At 35.2% G+C, this 21,884-nt stretch overlaps 3 protein-coding genes, 1 long non-coding RNA gene and 3 pseudogenes across 5 annotated transcripts; 2 read left to right on the forward strand and 5 right to left on the reverse strand.

Annotated features, from left to right (window-relative positions):
• The first annotated feature begins 266 nt into the window (after window positions 1-266).
• On the forward strand, window positions 267-2,571 carry LOC103872663 (annotated as a pseudogene).
• Window positions 2,572-2,692: 121 nt separating this feature from the next.
• Window positions 2,693-5,023, reverse strand: LOC103872670 (protein HYPER-SENSITIVITY-RELATED 4). The gene has a single exon (XM_009151109.3). It carries the CDS (start codon window positions 4,302-4,304, stop codon window positions 2,742-2,744), a length of 1,563 nt encoding a protein of 520 aa, XP_009149357.3. The 5' UTR covers window positions 4,305-5,023; the 3' UTR covers window positions 2,693-2,741.
• Window positions 5,024-6,161: 1,138 nt separating this feature from the next.
• On the reverse strand, window positions 6,162-6,992 carry LOC117127252. The gene is made up of 2 exons (XR_004450162.1): window positions 6,719-6,992; window positions 6,162-6,682 (listed from the first exon to the last, which is right to left on the reverse strand). It is a non-coding gene; the product is annotated as an uncharacterized LOC117127252 (long non-coding RNA).
• Window position 6,993: 1 nt separating this feature from the next.
• LOC103872853 lies at window positions 6,994-10,564 on the reverse strand (annotated as a pseudogene).
• On the reverse strand, window positions 10,478-15,105 carry LOC103872678 (annotated as a pseudogene).
• A 1,308-nt stretch (window positions 15,106-16,413) lies between these two features.
• On the reverse strand, window positions 16,414-18,960 carry LOC103872689 (DUF724 domain-containing protein 8). 2 transcript variants are annotated; one of them, XM_033292946.1, is made up of 5 exons: window positions 17,962-18,960; window positions 17,442-17,867; window positions 17,270-17,357; window positions 17,021-17,094; window positions 16,414-16,871 (listed from the first exon to the last, which is right to left on the reverse strand). In XM_033292946.1, exons 2-5 carry the CDS (start codon window positions 17,826-17,828, stop codon window positions 16,719-16,721), a joined length of 702 nt encoding a protein of 233 aa, XP_033148837.1. In that variant the 5' UTR covers window positions 17,829-17,867; window positions 17,962-18,960; the 3' UTR covers window positions 16,414-16,718. The 2 variants fall into 2 exon arrangements, with proteins under 2 accessions (XP_033148837.1, XP_033148836.1); XM_033292945.1 differs by having other exon boundaries at window positions 16,976-17,094; window positions 17,962-18,453.
• Window positions 18,961-19,412: 452 nt separating this feature from the next.
• Window positions 19,413-21,824, forward strand: LOC103841123 (protein FAR1-RELATED SEQUENCE 5-like). Its single transcript, XM_009117639.2, has one exon. It carries the CDS (start codon window positions 19,413-19,415, stop codon window positions 21,822-21,824), a length of 2,412 nt encoding a protein of 803 aa, XP_009115887.2.
• Window positions 21,825-21,884: the final 60 nt, after the last annotated feature.

Below are 21,884 nucleotides of genomic sequence, written 5' to 3' on the forward strand. Positions count from 1 at the left end.
GGTTTACACATAGGTAAATTTCAAATGAATTATCTTACTCTTTATATTCATTCATGTGTTTCTTGTTCCATAAGCTTCTCCGCATTTTCTTTTGAATCATGACAATGACAAGCTAGACGCCACATGTAACCTAAACTGGAAGCTGTTGCCTGTTGGAATAGACTAAAATCTGAATCATGAGAGACTGAACCATACTTTGTAAAACAAAATCTACACCTATTTAAGTTTTGGGGTGGGCATTTCGATTTTGTTTGTTCTTTCTGGGTCTTTGATTGAAATCAACCGAAGTTAGTTTGGTTTGATTTATTCGGTTCAGTTTAATTCGATTTTGTTTGTGACTATTCAGTTTAGTCGAGTTGTTCTTTTTGGATTTGTTCTAATTCGGTTACAAAAATATAATTTATAAGAAATAAAAATATTATTATTTCACACTAAATTATTTATTCATATTTAAACATAAAGCCAAACATATAATAAAAACATAAAAGATGTTATCCAATCATTTTCTATTATTATCTTGAAACTTAATATAAATATTACAAGTAGTTTTTTCTGTTTTGAAGACGAAATCTTATTCTTTTATTTTATTGTTAATGGTGTGTCTTATATTTATTTAAAAGTAAAATATATAAAAACCATGTTTAGTTGTTTAGGTTAGATAGTTAAATATCTTAAATTTTAATAGTATCACTACTATTTAGTTAGTCTAATTATATAAACATTTTGGTTTTCAGTTTGACTCGGTTTAAAGCCAAACCAAACTAAATCATTTGGATATATTTTGGTTTGGTTTGGTTTGAGTTGGTTTAGGTTCAGTTGGATGTTCAGGTTGTTTGCCCATCCTTTGAGTATTTCGTAAATTAACTTGTTTAGGCCGCCTATGGGCCTTTTGCCACAGCCCATAAAGACAAGGGCCTGAAACGAAAGCACTAACGCATATTTCTCTGGATGTTCGTTCATCTTCTGATTTTAGGATTTTTTTTATTTTTCCGTTTCGTACAGTCAGATCATCGTTGGGCTGTAAAAGATGGATCCGGACGCAGTCAAGTCGACCCTCTCGAATCTGGCGTTCGGGAATGTATTGGCAGCAGCTGCTAGAGATTATAAGAAGGTATATCAATTTAATATCGGCTTAAATCCATCAACAAATGCTATTGAGTAGGCTTTTTATCACACATATAGTTATGAGTAAATCATGAAGAAATGATTTATCACTTTCTGATTGTTTTTTTTAGGTGTTTGGCTACACACATTGAGTATTTTGTATGTTGCAGGAAGTGCTTGCAAATGAGAAGGCCCAATCATCAAATCATGTCAATGAGGAGGCTGATCTTGATGAACTTATGGATGTAAGTGCAAATGTTTCTTCTTCTTGATTGAGAGATTTATGCTACTGTCTCTAACGGTAAGACTTTCTCATTGTTCTGTAGGATCCGGAGCTAGAATGATAGGATTGCTGCACTCAAGGTAAACAACTCTGGCAACACCCTTCTCTCTTTAGTTATCAAGCTGTTCAATATTTCTTGTTTACTCTTGTTTGTATGAACTTAACCTCCTAGTTTTGATCTGGACAGAGAGAAGTTGAGAAGAGAGAAGCGTTCAAAAGACAAGGGCATGGTGAGTATCGAGAGGTGAGCGAGGGAGATTTCTTGGGGGAAGTCACCAGGAGTGAGAAAGTGATTTCTCATTTCTACCACAAGGAGTGTTACCGCTGCAAGTAAGATCTACCCATCAACTCTCTCATCTGTAACCTATATCCACTCTGCATCGTTATGTAGGATTATGGACAAGCATCTCAAGACTCTTGCGCCTAGACATGTGGACACTAAGTTCATCAAAGTGGACGCTGAGGTCAGTCCAACCACTTGATTCAAAGATAGAAAAATTGGGTTTGATGCTTGCCTAACATAAATGCAGAATGCTCCTTTCTTTGTCACGAAGCTAGCAATAAAGACATTGCCTTGCGTTCTGCTTTTCAGGTTTCATCTCTTTCCATTCATTCTTACATTACATGGTTTGTTTCTAGGTTTTTTACTCTGACAGAATATGACTATCATTTTTTTTTTTAATCATTCTCAGCAAGGGAATCGCTATAGATAGGCTAGTTGGGTTCCAGGATTTGGGCACAAAGGACGATTTCAGCACTACCAAACTGGAAAACGTTCTGATTAAAAAAGGTAAGGAGCATCCACCTTTTTCAGTTCAGTTAGAGTATTGTTGCTTAAAATGTGCAAACCATTAAACAGGAATGCTCAGCAAGAAGAAGAAAGAGCAGGATGATGAAGATGCTGAGTACCAAGAGAGCATAAGGCGGTCGGTTAGGTCTTCAGAGAATCTGGACTCTGACTCTGAATGATCAAACCACCTTACATCACAGAGTTGTCTCTGTTTTGCCTTTGTTATGTGTTTATTAGGTAATGAAGCTTCATAGTTACATCTTAACCATCAAATGCTTGCATGACATTGTATGTTGCTATGTGTAATACCACCATTTTCTTGTTGCTGTTACATAAATATTGACTTGTTTTTGGCTTTAAAAAAAGCTAGAAAACAGATGTTCTTGAATCGAAAGGATATATGTTAGAGATAAAAGATCATGCAGAGGTTTAGTTAACATACTTTTTTCTTAAACAAGTTATGGTAGAAAATATCTTGTTCAATAATAATAAAAAAATTACTAGACAGAACAAACATGTGAAAAGATCATTCCTCACAAATAGTAATTTCTTCGTCAATCTCATCTATTTTTTCTTGACCTTTGAATTTTTCCCCTTAGTGGTCTTTTTCTTGTTCTCCAAATCAGCCTCTTCAGTTTTGGCCTTGTCTTGTTCGTTCTTGATCTTCTTGGCTTCCAAGAACTCAACCAACCCCTCAAGAATACTATCAACAGACTCATTCCTCATAAGTTGTTCAGCTACATCTGCTGGAGTAACCTCTGTCGCTTCGATACCTTCCACGATCTTGCTGAAAAGAGGGTGTTCTTTTATCTCTAGATAGTTCCAAGCAAGAGCCTTGAAAGTACTCGGAGTGCAGTATGACATGTGGATGTGCACATCCATACGTCCTGGCCTCAACAACGCAGGGTCTAGTTTGTCTTTGTAATTGGTTGTGAATATTATGATCCGTTGGTCGCCGCAGCTTGACCATAAACCATCAGTGAAGTTTAGTAGTCCAGAGAGTGTCACTTTCTTGTTTCTTGATTCCTTAGGTTCATCAGTTGTCCTGTTATTCAACGTGATGGAGCAGTCGATATCTTCCACCACAAGAATTGAACGATTACCAGTGTCAATCAACAACCTTCTGAGCTCGGAATTGTCTACAACAGCAGTCAACTCTAAGTCATAAATATCGAAGTTGAGATGGTTAGCCATGGCTGCAATCAAGCTTGACTTCCCTGTCCCTGGTGGACCGTATAACAAGTACCCTCTCTTCCAAGCCTTACCAACTCTCTTATAGTACTCACTCCGTTTCACAAACTTGTCAAGATCTTCCATCACACTTCTCTTGACATCTGAATCCATTGCTAGTGTCTTGAACGTAGAAGGATGGGCAAGAGTAACAGAGGTCCATGAGTCCCCCCAGTACCTTGTGTCGAGAGTAAAGAGCTTGAGTTTCTTCTTCTCGTGCTTCATTAACCTGGATCTTTTCACCATGAATGGCAAGTAAGATTCAAGAGCTATGTCCTTGAATCTTTTGTCGAAGTTGAGCTCGAATGATTTGACATCAAAACTGGATTTGGAGTATTGATTCTTTGTCTCAACATGGTGGCTACGTAGGACCCATTGGAATTGGACGCCATTGAAAACGTCCACAACTTGCTCGTCACGTCCTACAGAGACGTTGTAATTGGAATCTTTCTCGTGTTTACTCACTTTGATTCTTTTGTTAGATTGAGAGATCTTGGTGGCTACGTAGGCCTTTGCAGCATCAAATACTTCATTGTGATTGTACCCTTCAAACTCTTCGATGGTTATTGTCATTTGAGAGGAATTAAAGTAATGAGCCATGGAGCGTTTAACGAAGCTGCGGACTTCATAGGAGATGTATTGTCGCACTTCGAGAGGCAAGTAGCTTTGGGCTAACGATCGAGCCAGCATTGCAGTTTCAGCCACCGAAGCTGCAGTGGTTACAACCGCTGGAACTCCCATGGACTCGGTTTTTTCTAGGATTTTTGCAAATATACTTGGATATATTGCAGCACGACGAACTGAAACAATCCTAGGTTGTTTTGGTCCTCCAAGTGTCGTGTATCTACCGGTATCCATAGGTAAACAAACTGGGTAAGAACGGGATGTTAGTGCCATTGAGATCGGATCTGAAAAACAATATGATGAACGAGGTTGGTTTCTCTAGGGTTCTATAGTAACTTGGGCGAGGAGAAAAGTTTCTTTATAAGCAAAGCGCTCTCTGTCTATCATTAACATGACTCTAAAAACATCTACTTGTGGACAAAAAAAAAGTAAAGAATGACAAAAAAGGAAATAACACACAAAAGCGGTAAGAAACTGACGTAAAATAGAAATTAAAGAAAAGGAAGAAGTTTCGTTAACAAATTTTTATTTTCTAAATTATTTTTCTGATTTATATAAATTCAGTAGTGGCATATATGTAATAGTTACAAAAAAATGTTCTTTATATCCTTTGTTTTGTGAGGAGGTTCCAAACTCCAAAGCGTGCATCACCAAAACTGATAATTTCTGAAGGGATATATGGAAATTTCATTATAAAATTTGTAATATATATCTTATATATTAAAACATAACTCACAACTTTGATGTATTTGTAATAGACCTATTCCTAGAAAGTCATATTACATTTAATCTTTAATCTTATCATTTAAATTTTGAGCCTCCCATAAATTTTTATTAGGCTATCAATAATTGAATTTAAACAATATATGATCCATTAGATTTATACATAGTATAAATTAAATAGATATAATTTAATGTTACATCCATATGTTAATTATTTAAATATTTATCGATGTTAACTTTTAAAATTATAAATATTTTTTAAATAAAAAAATCATATTATCTAACAATGATTAATCTTTACTACCTTAAACCAATGAAAACAAATGAACTATATAGTTTATTTTAAAAATTAAATAAAAACTAAATGTTTAATTATTTACTCGATAATATAAATCTATGAAGCGAAAAGTTAATTTTTTAAAAACTTTCTAAATTTGTGAAATGTTACAATATTTTTGAATATGGCAATAAAACAATATTTTACTAATATATATATATATATATAGTTACGAAATAATGAAATAATAATCCGAAAATATATATATCGAAGAAAATACAAATATATGTGAAAGTTTAAAACAATCTTATTCAATGAAAAAATATATTGTATACTTATTATGCTTAAAAAATTGATAGACACATATATATTATAATATATACCAATTTAGAATTAAAAACAAAATATTTATATAAAAATAAATGAAAACAAAAATCTGCGCGGTTGCGCGGATCGAGATCTAATGTTATATTTAAGATACAATATCGCTATTTAGATTTTACCAATAACAGCGACTTGTGTAAAGCAATACTAACAAGTATTAATTCAGTTTTAAAGATGAAAAAATCAAATTAAGGAAGAAAAACAATTCAATGATATTACAATTTAGTTCGTTAATAATACTTGCTTACATTGTTCAAAAAATTGATTACATTCATACATTGCATTCTGGATTTTAGTTCAATTAATATCCAATACAATCATTTGAATAAAAGACCGACAAAGTCATCAAAAAGTTAACGTTACAACCAGCTCACAAAAAGACACTAGCAAGTAAAACAGGACGGAGTTGATTGGCGCAATGGTCAGTATTCCTTCAGGTTATATCTCTCAGGTGGTGGAACTCTGATTTGAGAGCAAAAAAATATGTGATCTAGGCTAGATCAATGGCACACGACTAAGTCACATATAAATATCGTTTGATTGCAGCATTTCGTTTATATCAAAAATATATTGTTCTTTATACATAAAACCTTTAAAATGATAAGAGACAAACCTGACCAAACACACACACACATATATATATATACAAGATATGAGCCCGTTGCGTTGTAACGAGTTTTGTTTGATGTTTTAATTTAATAAAATCATAAAATAATAAATCATTTTATTATAGTTTTATGATTTTACATATGTTGTTTGAGATTTATTTTATAATTAAAACTCGTTTTCACACATAAGTTCAAGTTAATATTTGTATTTTATAATCATGGTGCATAGATGATTTGTTATAAACTTTGGACTTAGGATTAGAGAAAATACTATACCTAAACGTTTAAACTGAACACAACCCAAAATAAGAAACTGAATGAAAAGTAAACAGAAATGAAAGTCAAATACACCAGTCGAGTCAATGACAACATTATACATCTTCTTATGTACTAATTTAATGTTTTATTAAATAAGTCTTTAAATTTTTCTTTTGTTAGGACTTTTTTAAAAAAATGAAAACATTATATTTTATAAATCTCCTTTTTATTTACAATTAAAAAGTAATATTAAATACTCTTTTACCATTTTGTTTAAGATTTTAGAAAATGAAAGTTACTGTCATATAACCTATTACAACTATCTTCTCTTTAGAATTTCAGAAAAAATAAATTGCTATCCAATAATTATTTTTAGTTATTAATAAATAATTTTTAAATTACTATTTTTACAATTCGTATCAATACTAATTTTACACTACTTTTTTTTAATTTAATAATTTTTAGTAACATGTTCATAATCAAATACTCTCTTAAAAATATTTTCAAATAATTTTTTCCAATTCTCTTTTGGTTAGGGCTTAAAAATATGATACACATTTTTTTTCTTTAGGATTTGTTTTTATAAAAAAGGAAAACAACTATCAAAAATTCTTTTACAATTTTTTTAGGATTTTATAAAAGGAAATTAATATTACATAATCTTTTACAATTATATTTTGTCTAGGATTTAGAAAAATAAAATTTCTATCAAATAATTATTTTCGGTTAATATTAACTATTTTTAAAAGTTGCCAGTTAATAAAATTTGTTTTTGTTAATATTTTAGTATATATATTTTTAATTATGAGAAAGATTAATATATGTTACAATCTTAAAATATATAATTACCATGTGTCGCGATCATGTTAATTAGTAACTTTGAAGAACCAAATTTTATATAATAAGATATATATAAAATAGGAACGCAAAGCAAGTAAAACAGGACGGAATAGACTGAGGTCGAAAAAAATCATGAAGCTTAAACTTTCTGGTAATAATATATTAACACAGCAATACATACCCTTTTACTTTCTACTCAACGATACGACAAAGTTGACGGTCGTTTTGTTGCAGCTTCTTGCAGCAATGTAGTACTTGGCTGCGTTGTGTGCGTACTTCTCAAACAGACGGTCGATGATAGCATCTCCGAAATGAGCAACCAACATTGTAACAGTGATGAATCTTTTTCTGCTTGCCATCATTTCCCCAAACTTTAATCGACATGTTTCATCGTCATCTTCCTCACTATCTTTGTATGGAACTAGATGTTCATGTGTCTCGATGATATTAATCTCAAATGATCCTTCTTTTTGAAGAATTTCCCTGACCTCTTCTTCACCCGCATCATAAAACGGCAAGTTGAATGAATCAACATCAGATTCCTTAACAATTCCCTATACTCACAAGTCACAAAATATATGCAAGAAATCTTACAATAAGGTATGATTTTGTTTGTTAAAAAAAACATTGATTTTCTATAAATTGCGTGGTACTCTCCACTTATTATCAACTGATATTGAACTATGAACTTCATTATATATATATATATATATATATATATTCTTACAGTTTTTCTTTTTAAATGGAGCTATAGACCATCCAATGTATTTTGCTATTTTTATCTAAAATAAAAAATTATATAATAGAGATAGAGTTTACTCTAATGTAATATTCTAAAATAACATTTTCTATAATTAGAGTAAAAAGTAGAGAAATGTTTGCTTCTCATGATGTGACAAGAAAAAAAAGGTTTGCTTCCAATGTCTATAAAAAATAATAATCTTTATTTTAGAAAAAAAGTATGTGTGGATTAATTTACCTCTAAAAGTATTATTATAAAGACAAATATAGTGATACATTGGAAATGCTTTTTAGTGATTACCTCGGAGACCAAGTCGAGGAGGGAATCAGCCAACAATGACCAGTAATGGCAGCTCTCTCTATAAAGAGGATCAGAAGCATTTCTGCCTATGAATATGAGAACCATCCGTCCATTAGACACAACTTCTTCAGAACGCATTTTTAAGAATAACGAAAAGTCATTTTGAAACTGATCCAAGCAATGTTTTTAAACCCGACCCGGATACTGAACCGGACGACTTATCGGGTTGCTGGATCACTGGGTCGACCGCGGATGAACCGCGGGTTAAAAATGAATTTATTTTTTATATAATAATATATTATCTATGAAAATAAATACATAAAAAGTTAAAAACTAAAGTTGAATATTTTCTAAATGTTTTCTAAAACATAAAATAATAGTTTGGATATGTATATATTTTATGTTTAAAAAGTATTTAGAAAACACTTTACTTTAGTTTTTATATTTTTATTTTCATTTGACATACAAAATATCAAAAAATTGTTTAGACTATTTAAAATTTTATGTAACAAAGTAAGAGTTATGACATCTGAAAAAATCAAGAAATAAATATTATAAATATTTAAATGTCTAATGTGAATAATAAACTAAACTTCAAATTCAAAATAAACTAAAAGTTAAAGATCATTGTAATAAATTATCAGTAACGGAAATTAACTAACACCAAATCACATAAACTAATTTTGGTTCTCTCTACCATCGTTCACTTCATTTTCTTCAAGTGGCATAGTGAAATCTTCATTAAAATTTAAAAATCACAATATAAAACTGAAAAAGGAAAACCTAACTTTTTCTGACAGCACCTAACTTCTTAATTGGAAACTTAGAATATAAAACTTAATCTAAAACTAAAAAAAAATTATTTATTGGTTCAACCGGTGGTTCAACCAGTATCGGGTTCCGGGTTTTAGTGAGGTTTTGTGGGTTTTTGTGAGTTTTTGCGGGTTTCTAAATATTGGGTTTTTCACAAAATCCAAACCGGATTTTTTCTGAGTCACCGGGTTTATCGGTTCAACCGCGGGTCCGGGTCGGGTTTCAAAACACTGGATCCAAGTAACTTTTGGACACACTTAGAGGCCAAGGGTTTCTAATATACACATTCTTCTTGTTATCTTCAAGCCCTTCAGGGACCTTAGAGAGCCAATGGATACTACAAGCTAAATGAACAAAGTGAAGAGGCAACCTGATATGGTGAATCAACTCGTTTCTGCAATGCTAGGTGCGGGATAGCGGTGTGTACAGCTTGGTCTCTTGGAGCTCTCTTCGGTAAGAGTTACTTGGAACCTCCACTTCTATTTACCGTATAACGCTTAATCGACATGAATGGTTATAAGTATGAGGAGTTCCTCGGAAGCTAGCTACGCCAAAGGCGACCCGGAAAGTCCTGGCATCCGAGGCGACAAGGAGAACCTCACATTTTCAGGGTTATCGCCAATGGTCGAGAACAGCAACTGAGTCTTACGGATTCTTAGAACACAATAGTGAAACGTGCCGGGTTCAGTGGGCGGGCGAAACTAGGATGTAATAGGTTGATTTGGGAATTTTGTTCAAATCATGCTTGTAACCGGAACTGAATCCCGTTATCGGGTTGAATAAAAAATTTATTCAAAAGAAAAAAAAAATACACAAAGTGAAGAGATTTGCTTGGAAATAGCCTCGAGTAAAAAGAACCGGGGACTCCTGAGACGAAGCACCTTCCCTTAACATCCATCTTTAGATTCTCCTTGAAGGAAGTAGCACACTTAAAGGTCATATTGAAATCATTGTTTGGAAGATCGTTTAGGCAACAATCAATTTCTGGTGGGGTTCGACTTGTTTCTTGGTACTGTAAGCTATGATCGTATTGACGATTCAAGACATGGCCAAGAAAGTGTTTTGTCCAGAAGAACAGCCCAATTCAGCCACTTTAATGGATTCAGGGAAACCCAAATTCAGTAAAGTTTTTCTAATATTCTCTACCACAATCGTTTGTGCTTTAGAGAAAACAGTTTTCTGAAAGTTAAATATACAAATATAACTGGTTAAATCTTATTAAAACAAAATATATATATAGATAAGACTTACCCTTACCTGTGATTTACTATTTATAACATTCAAAATTTAACTATTCATAAACATTTCTATAAAATTATTTTGATTATTACTTATATATTAGACCATTTTAATAGAATACAACATTATATATGAGATTATTTTGCCACTAAATAGATTTTAACTTTTTTTTAAATACTTCACAATAATAAAATATTATAGAGATCTTTTTAAATTTTATTTTTAAATAATTAATTAAATTTATAGTCATTATTCAAAAACATAACATAAATATTAACTCTGCTTTAGTCTTATAAATAAAACAGCATATAATACACAACTTAGAGATACATTATACATATAGAATCATTTGAGTATAAGATAGATTCGTTTATCCTAAACCATATCCTAATCAGGAAACTAAAAGTAACTGCTCATAACGCACCACAATAAGATGATTGGTAATCATACACAAAAAACACAACATTACATATCTCATCCCATCAACTGGTATTAATGTAATGCACTCCACATTCTTTTATCATCCATTCGTCACTGTCTACCCAAAACTCGTCATGTTCGACCTCAAACTCAAAGCAAAGCTCGTCTGAAGTCACGTCTGCTTCGAGTTCAAAGATGTACAGATGTTCGTTCCGTTAAAGGACGAAACAGAACGAGTTCACTTCGATTGCACGGGACATCGAGGCTATTCTGTTTGATCCGATGATGTACATACACCCTTTGACCTTTAGCAGCTTCAACCTCATCTTTACTAACCAGCAATATGCAAGCCTTACATATCATTGGTGAAGGGAAAGGCCTCTCATTCAACTTTATTACTAGGGAACCTCCATTAGCTTGATAATTGAAGTAGTTAGGCATTTCTTTACCGGGTAACATCGTTATATAATTAGTCGACGTCTGGATGATGACATCTCTCGCTTCTTTATTCAGTTTGAAGCAGTTGGCGAAGTTGAGAGCAATCTTTTGATTAAAAAAGGAGAAATCTAGTGTCTCTATACCCTCACAATCTTCTGCGTCTAGCTCTGATAATGAACTTGGAAGCTGTGGGAGTGACAAAAGCTCCTTGCATCCCTTGACTACAAGTTGACAAAGACGAGAGATTCTCTTGATCCAAGGAGAACTCTCTTGTACTTCTGTGTTGCTCATGAGCAGACCTGTTAGGATGTCAAGAACGTGAGGGAACTCCTTGAAGTTCTCGTAGTATGACAGATGCACGTCATATATGCAAGACAATTCATCTAGACGAGACCACAACCTGATAGATGAAGGCACTTGTTTATTCGCAGTTCCACTAAGATACATAGATTTGATGTTTGTTGAGATCTCAGGAGAACTTTTCATCAAGGAGCAATCAGTGATGTTGACAGGAAGAACCTCCAGCTTGCAACATTCTTTCAAAATCAAAGAGTATAGTTTATGGAGGTTTCCAATAGAGGCAGGAAGTTCCACAAGACTTGAGCATCTACTAAACTTCAAATGCTTGAGATTAGTGGTGTTTCCAATAGAGGAAGGGACTCCCACTAAACTTGAGCAATCACTTAAATCCAATTCCTCAAGGTTTCTTATATTACCAAAACATGAGGGGAGCTCCACCAACCTTGAACAACTACGAAGAGACAGAAACTCGAGATTAGTTGCATTCCCAATAGAGGAAGGAAGCTCTACCAAACTTGAACATCCAGTGAGATCCAACTTTTCGAGATGAATGGCATTCCCAATAGAGAAAGGGAGCTCTACCAAACTTGAACATTCACCGAGATGCAACTTCATGAGATGAATGGCATTCCCAATAGAAGATGGAAGCTCCACTAAACTTGAACATCCTGTGAGATCTAATTCCTGTAGACTAGTGACAGTTGAGAGACTAGAAACATCCTTCAAGTTTTTTGAATCACTCAGATCCACCCACTTGAGATTCCTAAGCGGCTGACAGAAAATATCAACAAGAACACATTTTTTAAATGCTATTAGTCTACTTTTTCAAGTTACATAGCTGTAAAAATCTGATCAATAATAATGATAACAACTTTGTTAAAAACATATGATAATTCTTATGTTACTTACTTTAGTTCCATCCCACAACTTCTCAAGTTTGCTGCCATACATGATTAGTTCCACGAGGAGCTCTGGGTTGGGAATACAATGCAAACATGTCATCGGAAAATAGCTCCAATCTAGTAATCTAAGTTTACGAGATAAATAGCTTGGTTCACCAAATAGATGAAATGCTTCTCCTCCACCATCAGGTCCCACGTTTAATCTTAAGAACTGGAGATTAGACATTACTTCAAAGGCTCTCTCACTCATATATATTTCGTCTCCACGGAATATTATGCCAATAACACTTCTACTACCCTGAAAACAGAGCCAAAAATAAGGTAGAGATGATTGCAGTTTATCAAACAGACTCAATTTATAACGAGAAGTAGTGCAATAAAACACTAATAGCAAAAATTACCGCTGCATCATCAGCAAGTACTTCACAAATCTCTCTGTTATCGACCAAAAACTGGCGTTGTCCAGGCTCCGTGGACTGTTTGCGGACAATATCTCTACCTAGCTGGACTAGCAGATCATGCATACTCACACGTTCACTTTCCAAAGATATGACAGACTTCTCAGCTAAGACGTTAAGCCGTTGCCTCACATCAGTAAATCTCTTTGAAAGATGCTCTACCACTTTCTCTATCCACTCATTGTTGAAAAAGCAGGCTATGTGAAGAAACAAATCTTTATTTTCATGAGATAGTGCGTTATAACCGAACATCAAAATGCTCTCAATTTCTCCATCAAGGCACATCCTTAGCCCTGGTAGTGCGTTTTCCCACTCCTCCTTCAACATTCCTCGAAAATAAGATCCCATAACCCTTAGTCCCAATGGGAGTCTACCGGCGAGTCTTGTAACTTCCCGTACAAGTCTCTCAAAACCATCTTCAGGGGACTTTTGACCAAAAGCATACATACAAAACATCTGAATAGCCTCACGATCTGATGGAAAATCAACCTTGTATATTTGAGTGATCCCATGTGCCTTCAGAATCTTTCGATCTTGCGTCGTAATGATAATCCGACTTCCATGACCAAACCACCGAGTTTCTTTTGCCATGGCTTCTAGTTGTACTAACCGATCAACGTTATCAAGAACAACAAGAACTTTCTTGTCACTCAGTCTTTCTCGTGCAACTCCCAAGTGAGAAATCTTGAAATCCTCCTCCTTCTCGTTGATTAGTTGAGACAAAAGCTTTTGCTGCAAGTGCAACTTCACGTTGTAGTCGTCTGAACAAACCGGTGGAGTATGCATTGCTTTGACATTCATCATAAAGACACTGTATTGAAATGTATCTGATAGTTGATTAAACAGACACCTAGCAATGGTGGTCTTGCCAATCCCAGCCGGCCCCCAAATCCCTATCATCCTCACTTCATCCAAATCTGTGCGTAAAACCGGCGAAATCTTCTCCATATGAGCTTCCATCCCAATGAATTCTTCGAAATCTCTTGACGGCGTGGAGTTAAACAACTTGTTTGCAACCTCAGTGGCAACATCTTCTATCATTTTTACATCATTATCCCTTATACAACATATTCAAAATATATCAAAGTCAATTAAATTGTTCAAAGATAGTTTAATTTGTGTTTGGAAAGATTTGACGAACCAGTTATTTGAATGGTAACCAGCGAGTGTGGCCACTTTTGCTAGAGCTTTACTCCATTTTCCAATAACCTCATTTGTTTTACCTTTACATGTTTCTTTAAAGACTTTCCAAAACTCACCAGCCTGCTTCTTGACATCACTTGGATCCACTTCATAGAAAATGGGCATCACTGTTTGACCTAACTCTTCCTTACACTTCATAATCTCCACTAACTCGTCGAGACACCACGATGAAGAAGCGTATCTTTTCGAGAGCAACACAATCGCAATTCTTGATCCTTGGATTGCCTTCTTGAGCTCAGGGCCTATAAACTCTCCTCTAGGGATCTCTTTCTCAGTGAACAGGTTGATTCCTTTGCTCCCAAGCTCCTTGAGAAAATGACTGAGAAAGGATTTACGGACATCTGCTCCGTGGAAGCTCGGGAAGACATCATGTATGCAGTTACGTGGCAAAGACGACTTTGGAGATGGTGGAGATGAAGAAGAGTAAGCAATTATTTTGTTTTCTTGGACTATGAACTTTGCATAAACAATAGAAAAGATTTTACTACACAAAAGCGTAAACATGGTAGAAGCAACTGTCACAAGGAGAAGGTAAAGATCCATTACTACGCTAGAGAAAAGATCTATAGATCATAGAGACTCTGCGAGATAGAGGGTAACGATTTACAAAGAGGTTTTGTATACCATGTTAGACGTTATTGACTAAGCTTAAATGGAAATAAAGTTATATTTTCCTAGAAAATACTATGTTATTTCACAGAGAAAGCTATCATGTAGGTTCCACCATTCTTGTAAGTTTTATAAACCGAAGTTCTTGGATATTTCCTGTGCTTTGAAAATGAAATTTCCCTTTTAATCAATTTGATCAGTCCGGTTTAAAATGAGTTTTTTTTTTCCTTTTTCAAATTGTCACTTGGAGAAGCTATGGTTTGGTCAATTTGCATTAAAATCAGTCCGGTTTATTTCATTATTTTCCATAATCTTTTATTTTATTTTGGTTTTTAAATAGTACAACTAGATCCCGACTCGCGCAACCGTGCGGATTTTTGTTTTCATTTATTTTTATATAAATATTTTATTTTCAATTCTAAATTAGTATATATTATAATATATGTGTCTATCGATTTCTAAAAACATAATAAGTTTACGGTATATTTTTTTCATTGAATAGATTGTTTCAAACTTTCACATGTATTTGTATCTTCTTATATATATATTTTCGGATTATTATTTCATTATTAAAATCATAAATATATATAAAGATTAGTAAAATATTGTTTTATTTTCATATTCAAAGATATTGTAACATTTCACAAATTTAGAAAGTTTTTAAAAATTAAAGTTTCCGCTTCATAGATTTATATTATTGAGTAAATAATTAAACATTTAGTTTTGTTTAATTTTTAAAATAAACTATATAGTTTAAAATTTGTTTTCATTGGTTTAAGGTAGTAAAGATTAATCATTGTTAGATAATATGATTTTGTTATTTTAAAAAAAATCTTTATAATTCTAAAAGTTAAGATGTTAAAATATTTAACATATGGAGGTATAGTATTACAACATTAAATTATATATATTTAATTTATACTATCTTTAAATTCAATGGATCATCTATTCTTTAAATTCAATTATTGATAGCCTAATAAAAATTTCTGGTAACTTCAAAATTTAAATGATAAGATTATAGATTAAATGTAACATGACTTCTTAAGAATAGATCTATTAGGTCCATTTTTTAAAAAATCACACATGAATCAATGTTGTGACTTCTGTTTTAATATATAAGATATCTGGTTTCAATTAGGCAACAAGATTTTTGACTATCATTCCAAATTAATGATTTTGGTTCAAATCATCCATGTTGATGGTGGATTGTGTAACAAGTTTGGTCTTGAGAGACCTCTTTGCTGTTCTTCCCAGCCTTAATGCTGCTTTAAGTTGCTATAACGAGATTCAATAAGAAAAACAACCTTGATTTTTGATATCCAGAAAATTGTGACTTGTGCAAGCTAGTGTTGTGAGCCTTGTGACGTTGTCCAGTCACGTTTAGAACAAACATGGTTTAACACTTCAAAACAAATAGTTAATGATACTAAATATGTCAAGATCAGATTAACAAAAGCTTTTAGTTTAACAAATAGTTAGCTAGCATAATTTCTGATGATCCTGCTGTAAAACCATTTTCGGTTCTCACATGTCACTGCCACAGCAGCTTGTCCGACTCAAAGAAACTGAAAAAGACACTGGACTCTGATCATGATCCACACCTTGTTTGCACTCTTGTTCCTCCTTACTTAGGTTGCGCCCCTAAGATCCACAAAAATATATACTGAAGCTAAGAGAGATGGTTATAAATAGATTACTAAAAGTTGAAAACAAAGAAGATGTACCAAGGAGCAGATGAAGTTGCTTTAAACTCAGACTCGAGATTGTCAAGCTCTATGCCATTATCTTTTGCAAATGACTCCATCTGACATATATTTTGGTAGACAGCATCCCTCTGCTCTTTTAGAGCCAATTGTTGCCTCTCCAGCTCAAGAATCCTGTGTTCCATTTTCACCAAAATCTTCTTTCAGAGCCATTATCTTTCTATTGAAACCGTTTTGCTCCTCCATTTTCTTTAGTTGTGTATCTTTAAGAGCCACCAGTTTGTTGATCCTTGCCAGGGGCGCTGAAACATCGAAACCATGTTTCTCTAGCTCGGCGAAGGAAACCTTGAGGCTATCTAGTTGGCTCATGGAAACGTCAGGTTCAAGATCCTTAAAGTTCTCCAATAACCTTAAAGTTCTTCACTTTCCCCAACCACTAGGCTTAAATGAGGATTTTGTGGTGGTGCTCTCTAGAAGACTTCCATTGTTTCAAGTTCCTTCCAGAGATGTGACTTTTTCGCAAAAGGCAAAACCATGGTTGTGGCCTCAACACCAGGAGTAGAAGAACTAAGGTTATGTTCTCTTTTCCTCTTTTGATTGTTGTTAACTTCTCCGCTGCTCTCCTGCAACCAACCGTGAAACCATTTAAAAGGAACCTTAGTTAGTGCATACAAGTGCTTAGAAAGTAAGAGTGCCAATGCTGAAGCAAAGATAGATTTAGCTTTACATTCTCTTGTGTTGTATGGTTTCCCAAGCCACTCTGATCACTCACCGGCTGAACAGAGATTTCCTCAGTTCCCGCAGATCTGGCCGGGGAAGGGGCTAGAGATGAAACTGATTCAGTTGCTGAAAAACAAGAACAAGAACATCCATATTACATTTGCAGATAAATTGAACAAGAATCAAGAACATTCATTTCATCTGCTGTTACTATAATGGCACTGCACGTATCATTGATTGATCTCACTCAGCCTTTTTATCCAACTCTTTGGTTAAGCAAACAATGAGAGTTAAGACATACCAGTTTCACTGAGCTCTTTCTCTCCATTTTCCCCAGAGCTCAGAGACATTTGAGGAGTGATGGCAGCATTTACTTCACTAGTGTTTTGCTGAAAAGGGAAACAACACAACACTCTGAGTTATAAATCAAACAAGAACCGCACACAAAGTTGACTGAAACCAGAGAAACTAACCAAGACCAGTGTGGTTATTGACTCCCCTGAAGGCCTTAGAGCATCGTGTTTGAACACCAAAGACTCGTTAGTAGCATTCAAACACACAGTGTACCTATTCTCACAGAGGAGACTCGTCACCGTCCCTGAACGCCATCCCGGTTCAAGAAACACTTCAACAGACTCCATCAATCCATAGCTTCTTTCAACAGAAACATGGACTGGTGTGAGCCTAATGCTGCTTAAACCAACGGTCCTGTTTGGTTTTGGTGTTTCACCATCATCCCAGCTAATGTGCTTGAAAGGCTTGACAATGAAACTCTTCTTATCCCCCATCACCTTAACAATCACCGATGGTACCCACACATCAACCTCATCATCATCATCCGTGTCATTCACTTCCACCATGGTTCCACAGCTAAATGTTAATGTCTTATATAGAAATCTCTTCAATAACCCAAAAAAAAGAAAATTAAGAAATAATGAGAAACCACATAAACACACAAGAAAAGAAAAAAAGCACAACAAAGAAAGCTCGAACCTTCTTTCGTGGTCTGTCCCACACGTGACTCTGTCAAAATGCTCTCTGAGCTGTTCTGTCTTGATCTGGAACAGATCCGGTGGTGAATTGAAGTAAACCCAAGCTTTCTCATGGTCTTATCTTCTTGAAAAACACACCGGTCCACCACCCACCTCTCTGAGACGCCTCCACCACACACCCTTCCTTGAAATCCACCTCCGTGAACAGATTTTCCGGCGGAACCGGACGGATATACCTCCGGTAAGTGATTTTCCGAGTATTGGAGCCATCGTCCGATAGGAAAGACACATGAAGCCTTATGTTTCCAAATACAGGCACAGAGGTTTCAAGAATGGCTCTGAACCAAGACCCTTTAAGACCTTCTTCGTGTGAGGAGACTTCAATCTCATCGCCTTTCTTCATTGGCATTGTCGGAAAATAGAAACCCTAGAACTGAGAGTGGGTGAACAGAGAGTCATAACAAAATAAATATCCTCTGGACTTAGACTTTAACTCCAGATGCCCTCATGAGAAAAAAACTAACCTTCATATCCCCTCTCTATTCTCAATACCCCCATTGTCATTGCAAATACCAAATTAGCCTCTCATTTCTTTAATATATTTCTTCCACCTCATTAACTCATTTATTTCTTCACTTAAATAAACCAACAACCAAGATGGCCCACCAGAGACAACCTTAACCAATCAGAGAAGACCTGGCCCACATGTCTTCAAGTTTCCCTCTTTCTCCGCGTGAAGCTCTCCTTCCTCACTCTCCATTGGCGAATTTGAAGCTTCATAAACAGGTTATTCTTGTCCGTTTTTGATGTTTTTTTTTGTGGAATAGCATTTAAATGTTGTGTATATCATGGGTAATGTAAAAAAAGTAAGAATTAATGAAAGTTTTGAGAGAGTAAAAACGAGTCTGAAAACTGTGAATATAGATTTCGGGTATATTTTATGTCCGGTTTTGATGAAATTTTTGCTTGACTACTATTAAAAAGAAGCGTATATCTCGCCTAGTATTTAAAAAGAAAGATCGATGCAAATTTTAAGAGATTTAAAAAGATTTTGAAAACTATGTTTATGGGTTTATGGTATATTTTATGTCCATTTTCGATGATCTTTTGTATGTAATTTCATTAATATGAATTATATATCATGGGTAATGTAAAATCTGAACAAAATCGTCCTAAAATTTTCATTAGCTAGTGCAAGGATAATTTCTGGGTATTACTATGATAACTAAAGTTTACTAAGGTAAAATTGTTTTACTAGTAATACTAGTATTACTAAGTATATTACTGAAATGAAATGAAAAAGTATTAGTAAGAGAGTACAAGCTTCCTAATAATGGTAATTAAATTGTAATATAATTAAAATTCTATTTTATTTCAGGAAAAATGCAAAATCCACCTTGCACAATCATTTGTTTTGACTACGGGGGATATTATATTAAGGATGGGGCCGAAATGAAATGGATTTCGGGAGATGGTGAAGGAGAAGATGAAATTCACACGATTGTGTTTAAGGAATCAGTGGAGGAGATCACATACTCTGCTTTGGTTGAGCGTATTTGCAGAAAGATAAAGGTAGATGGATATAAGGTGGAAACGAAGATTAGTTACTTTCCAATGGTCTTGTATTCAAACAAGCTATCATATGTCTGGAATGATGAAGATGTTTTTGGTTATCTACTGCAAGTAAATCATGAGAAGTGTAGAAGTGTTCTACATGTGGAGTTCAACAAAACGGTTCAAGAAGAGGATGATGAAGCTGATGTCTATGTCGGTCTATCCGATAGAGAGGCTACTGATGGAGAGGCTACTGATACATGGGCTACTGATAGAGTGGCTTGTGAAGCAGATGGTGTGCTCACACTTTACGATGACATTGAAATTCATGGTAATGTCACCGAAAGAGATGCGATTGTGATTGAAGATACAGAAGCAAGACCATCAGTTGAAGTAACCCCAGCTGTCAAGGAACGGGATGATGGTATGGATTTGGCTGTAGGTCAAGAATTTAGAACCAAGGAGGAAGCACAAGTTCATATTCAGACGGCTTCACATCTGAAGTGTTTTGAGTATGATGTAATTAAGTCGGACACTAAGAGATATGTGATAAAATGCCGAGCAGCCAAAGAAGGCTGCAAGTGGTATGTGCGTGTTGCAAAGTTGATGAATTCAGATAGTTGGACGGTTAGAAGTTACATCAAACAGCATAGATGTTCTGTTGTTACTACAAGAACACTTCCTAATAGAAGGAGAGGCACACCAGGAATCGTTGCAGCTGTTTTGGCTCAAGATTATCCCGGTAGTTTAGACACACCAGCTCCCAACGCCTTGATCCAGCTGGTTCATCACAGGGTGGCTGTGAAAGTATCATACACAACGTCATGGAGAGGAAAAAGATTAGCTGCTAATAAAGTGCGAGGAAGTCCAGAAGAGAGTTATACTTTATTAAATTCTTATATGCACATGCTAAAGCAGTCGAATCCTGGCACAGTAGCTCGAGTGGTTGTGGATGAGGCCCAAAAGTTTAAATATCTGTTTTTTGCTTTGGGAGCTAGCATAGAAGGGTTTACCGCTATGAGGAAAGTCCTCATTGTCGATGCAACACACCTGAAGAATGTTTATGGTGGAGTTCTATTTGTTGCGACTGCTCAAGATCCCGATCATCACCACTATCCAATTGCGTTTGGTATTGCAGATGGTGAGAAAGAGCATAGTTGGGTGTGGTTTATGGAACAGTTGAAATCAGTGATATCTGATGTTCCTGGATTGGTGTTTCTTTCAGATAGAAACAAAAGCTTGATCAAGGCAGTAAGTCTAGTGTTCCCTCAGGCCGCTCATGGTTATTGTATATGGCATTTGGCTCAGAATGTTAAAGTACATGTCCGTAACAACAGAGAAACTTGCACGTTTAAGTTTATGGGCTGCGCACACGCTTATACAGAGGCTGAGTTCTTGAACCTTTATAATGCTTTTCGCATGAGGTATCCTAGCGCAGCGGAGTATCTTGACAAAAGTGTTGAAGAGAGGAAATGGGCGAGATGTTACTTTGAAGGAGATAGGTACAATGTTGACACCACCAATTCAGTGGAATCTTTTAATGGTGTTATTAGTGACGCGAGAAAGTTAAACATACTACCAATGTGTGATTTCATCATTGGGAAAATGGCTGAATGGTTCAACATACATAGGAAGGAGGCAGCTGAAATACCACCTGCACTAAAGCTTGTTCCTATTGTGGAAGTGGAAATGTCTAAAATATGTGTTGATGCAGGGTTTCTTTCCGTTGTCGAGTTAAACAGCTTCCATCTTGAGTACAGTGTCTCAGGAAGTGACGGGAAGCATTATACCGTTGATATGGCTATGATGACTTGTAGCTGTGAGCAATTTGATAAAGACAAATACCCATGTGTCCATGCAGTAGCTGCTGCCACATTTATGACTGATAAAGCGGGAAAGGAACTTCATCTATCTGAGTATTGTTCTAAGTACTATTTAGTGGAGCAATGGGCTTTGGCTTATCACAGGACAATATATCCTGTTCCTCATATGTCTGATTGGATTATACCTGAAGAAGTTAAAGCAATGAAAGTGCTTCCTCCAGATTATGAAGTCAAAAAAGGAAAACCGCAGCAAACTCGATTTCCATCGGCAGGAGAATCTCGTGGAAGAGGAAAAAGAGGCAAAGGGAGAGTCAGCGGCACAGGTAGAGCCAGCGGCACAGGCACCGCTAACGGCACAGGCACCGCTAACGGCACAGGCAGTACCAGTGGCGCTGGCAGTTCCAGCGGCACAGTCAGAGCGAGAGGAGGAGGTATGGGAGCGTATTTTGAATGTGGAATTGGTGCAGGTCCAGGTTTGGATTACTGAGTTTACTATGTTTTGTTTGGATTACTGAGTTTACTGAGTTTACTATGTTTTATTTGGACT

Source organism: Brassica rapa, chromosome A01 (assembly GCF_000309985.2).
Source record: "Brassica rapa cultivar Chiifu-401-42 chromosome A01, CAAS_Brap_v3.01, whole genome shotgun sequence".
In the NCBI taxonomy this organism is placed as follows: domain Eukaryota; kingdom Viridiplantae; phylum Streptophyta; class Magnoliopsida; order Brassicales; family Brassicaceae; genus Brassica; species Brassica rapa.

Coding starts and splice junctions, on each gene's coding strand:
- LOC103841123 (XM_009117639.2), top strand. CDS start 19,413: ATGAAATGGATTTCGGGAGATGGTGAAGGAGAAGATGAAATTCACACG.
- LOC103872689 (XM_033292945.1), bottom strand. CDS start 17,828: ATGGTGGAAGTGAATGACACGGATGATGATGATGAGGTTGATGTGTGG. Junction 17,358..17,441: donor CAATAACCACACTGGTCTTG/GTTAGTTTCTCT, acceptor TTCCCTTTTCAG/CAAAACACTAGTGAAGTAAA. Junction 17,095..17,269: donor GAAAGAGCTCAGTGAAACTG/GTATGTCTTAAC, acceptor CTTGTTTTTCAG/CAACTGAATCAGTTTCATCT.
- LOC103872670 (XM_009151109.3), bottom strand. CDS start 4,304: ATGGCACTAACATCCCGTTCTTACCCAGTTTGTTTACCTATGGATACC.